The sequence below is a fragment of the Aphanomyces invadans genome (genome assembly GCF_000520115.1).
Source record: "Aphanomyces invadans strain NJM9701 unplaced genomic scaffold supercont1.28, whole genome shotgun sequence".
Taxonomy (NCBI): Eukaryota; Oomycota; class Saprolegniomycetes; order Saprolegniales; family Verrucalvaceae; genus Aphanomyces; species Aphanomyces invadans.
The window spans coordinates 626,662-629,875 of NW_008580173.1; the positions used below are offsets into that span (position 1 = coordinate 626,662).

A 3,214-nucleotide genomic window follows, 5' to 3' on the forward strand; every position below is an offset into this window, starting at 1 on the left:
CCGCATGACGACGTAATGTCATGGAGGCCGTCCTCGGAAGGCTGCCACTTTCCCACGATGGCCCGTTCGCTCCAGAGGTACCAAATGCAATGTTTTAGTCAACGGACTAAAACTATGACGATGATGGCTATGAGCAAGTCTTCCGCGACGACGGTTGGCCGCTCGGACGACTAGGCTTCGGCACTGAGAACGTCTAGAGTAGTAGAAACTTCCTCAGTGCACTACTCAACGACGCCTTTCCTGTTTGCTTTACATTTGCACGTTGATATTCGCCAAGTTCCTTCCACCTTGCCCTATTCTTGGTGAAGCCGTGAACACCCCGACCGTAAAGTTCAGTGCCTGCATCAGTACAATCTCGTTTTTCCCGTGACCATCACAAAACTTTTCCTGGCGCTCGCTCGAGGTGGGAATTCCACAACCTCAACCACCCAACCTTCTCCTTGAGCTGTGGTTTGCGTCTTGGCTGGATGACACCAGCATTTCGCAGAGTACCTGGTTACACTTGAGCCTTGTGACATGGATTTTTTCAGGCATATGGGCCACGTGGACTGTTGAGCGTCTGTGAGTGGGGGACGTGGAGGCAATCGTTCATTGATCGGCCTGCGACACGTCCTTTGGTCTCAACAAAGGCCCCGCCTCTCGCTTCGGCACCGACGTGGTTTTAACAACTCTTGGGTAAAAAAGGGCTGGCCAGTTGCCGTGGGAACTTCCCCGACATAACTGCGTTTGATGTTGGCGAACTTTAGATGGCCCATTACTGAACGACGGTAGGAGCTAAGAAGCCAACCCTTGATCCTCAATTTATCGTTGCCACCCGGTAGAAACTTCCTGTGGGGACACAGGTCGCCCCGACGTTGGACACGGGGCGTCTCATGACGGGGTAGAACGAATCACCAAGACTCAGTCCTTTGGAATGCAAACAGGGCGGTGCACACCAGTTTGAGTTCGCTGGGCGTGTTCGAGGCATTTCCATCGATCAGTGCGCTACCTCGTAGACTCGCCCATGCCATTCGGCCACTTTTCGTGATCGCGAAACCAACGACGTTCGCGCGACTTTTGTAGTAATTGTTACGAAGGAAATGCTTGTTTGGAAATGGCCAAACCATGAATAGCAACACGGAAACCACTAATTGGCAACACACTACGTGAGCGATCGTGCACGCTGGGCATGCTTAAGCATCGAGTTACGACCGATGGGCTCCGAGCATCCCTCGACCAGGTTCCTTTCAGTTGTCGTTTCTCCATAACTTGGCCACACCTCCCCTCACATACCGCCCAGATTCCTCCAAGGAACAGACCTCGTGTGTCCTACACTGTTTCATACATTGAACGACGTGATAAAACAGTTCACACCAAAGGTAGTTCGTCGCAAAAGGTCAATCGGAGCCTGGAATACACCGCATCGACTGCAGCTCACGAGTGCGCATGGTTTCCATGTAATTAGATGTATCTTGCCATGCTGTGGACTCGGTGCGACGCGTGATCGGTTCATGCTGAAACATGTGGGTGCATGGGTGCTACAGATATATCCAGCGACAGCAGGACGTGGTTGAACAACCAAGGACGCCAGCCGCCTTCCTGTAAGCCCTACTTGGCACGTCGCGTCATTGTTGAACGTGCCTGCATTCAAGCAAGACCATGCAACACAGCGGTCGCGATCAAGATTTGCAAGAGCGCGTATCGTACATCCAGTCGAACACCAACGACGGTGACAACAAGGGCTATGAAGATGCCAAGACGCCCGGGGAGCTCGAAGACGGCGCCCTCGTCGCGGGTGGGGCCCTCGACCTCTTTTCCCGCGAAGCCATCGGTCTATTCACCCAATATGCGGCGATCGGGATCATCTACGGCATGATTCCGGCGCTCAACTACCCCATCTTCAACGTGTACCTGCAACTCGAGGGGTTCCAGACGGCGTCGTATTCGACGTTGGTGACGCTCGGTTGGTCGTTCAAAGTGTTCATGGGGATGTTCTCGGACTGCTTTCCGATCTTTGGGTACCGCCGCAAGTCGTGGATGTTGATCGGGTGGACAGCGACCATGATCTGTTTGTCCATCATGACGTTTTCGTCGCTGGGCGACCCGTACTGCGACCGTGAAAAGGCGGCCGAGCGCAACTCGAAGGCGTGCTCCAAGCCGTACTCGAACGCGTCGTCCAGTGACCTGGACTTGTTCAACCTGGCGGCACCGGACAACGGGGGCCTGTTTATCATTCTGTCCATGTTTGTGTCGCTGGGGTACGTGACGGCTGCGTGTGCGTCGGACGCGATGGTGGTGCAGTATGCGCAGCGCGAACCCTTGGCGATTCGCGGCCGCGTGCAGACGGCCATCTACGTCGTGCGCACGATGGCAAGTATCATATCGTTGATCGTGACGGGCTTTGGGTTGAACGGCGCCAACTACAACGGGTCGTTCTCGTTCTCGATGGCGCCCAACATCCCGTACGGCATTTGCTTGATTCCGTGCGTGATTGTGGTGCTGTCGACGATCTTTGTGGTCCAAGAAACCAAGACGCCCGGCGTTCCGATCTTCGAGTGGGCTAACAACTTTTGGGAGCTGCTCCAGAAGCGCGTGATGTGGCAGATCTGCGCGTTCCGGTTCATCAACAGCATGTTCCAGAACATCGGGTCGACGGCGACCAACCCCGTGGCGAGTACGTGGGCCGAAGTCGAGCCGTTGAACGACTCGTTGTCGTCGATCATCGGGAACGCCATCTTTTCGGCCATCCTCGTCGCGGTCGGCAAGTGGGGTCTGCACTGGAACTGGCGGTGGGCCATCGCTATCAGCTCTGTCGGTGTGATCGTGGTCGACGGGCTTGTCACGTTCATCACGATCTGGAACGTCTTCCGCAACCAGTGGTTCTACACGGGCGTCGCGCTCGCCGACAACGTGCCGGGTGGCGTGCGCTTCATCGTGGCGACGTACTGCGCCGTCGAGATCGCGGACGCCGGGAACGAAGGCGCGACGTACGGCCTCGTCACGACCGTGTCCAACTTGGCTTCGCCGTTCGCGTCCGTCATCTACAAGTACATCGACTCGTACTTTTTGCTGTCGCAGGACGACCTCAAGGCCGACACGACCGAAGTCCGATGGGACGTCACGTACTCGTTCATTATCTCGTACGGGAGCAAGCTATTTGCGTTGGCATGGCTGTGGATGCTGCCTCCCCAGCGTGGTCCCATGCAAGAACTCAAGAAGAAGGGCGGCAAGAGCA

The 3,214-nt window shown here is 55.8% G+C and overlaps 1 protein-coding gene across 1 annotated transcript; it reads left to right on the forward strand.

Moving 5' to 3' along the window:
• Window positions 1–1,532: 1,532 nt before the first annotated feature.
• Window positions 1,533–2,800, forward strand: H310_10920 (hypothetical protein; the record flags this gene model as incomplete). Its single annotated transcript, XM_008877411.1, has 2 exons — window positions 1,533–2,749; window positions 2,787–2,800. The coding sequence occupies exons 1-2, from the start codon at window positions 1,639–1,641 to the stop codon at window positions 2,798–2,800; spliced, it is 1,125 nt and encodes a 374-aa protein (XP_008875633.1). The 5' UTR covers window positions 1,533–1,638.
• Between the last annotated feature and the right edge of the window lie 414 nt (window positions 2,801–3,214).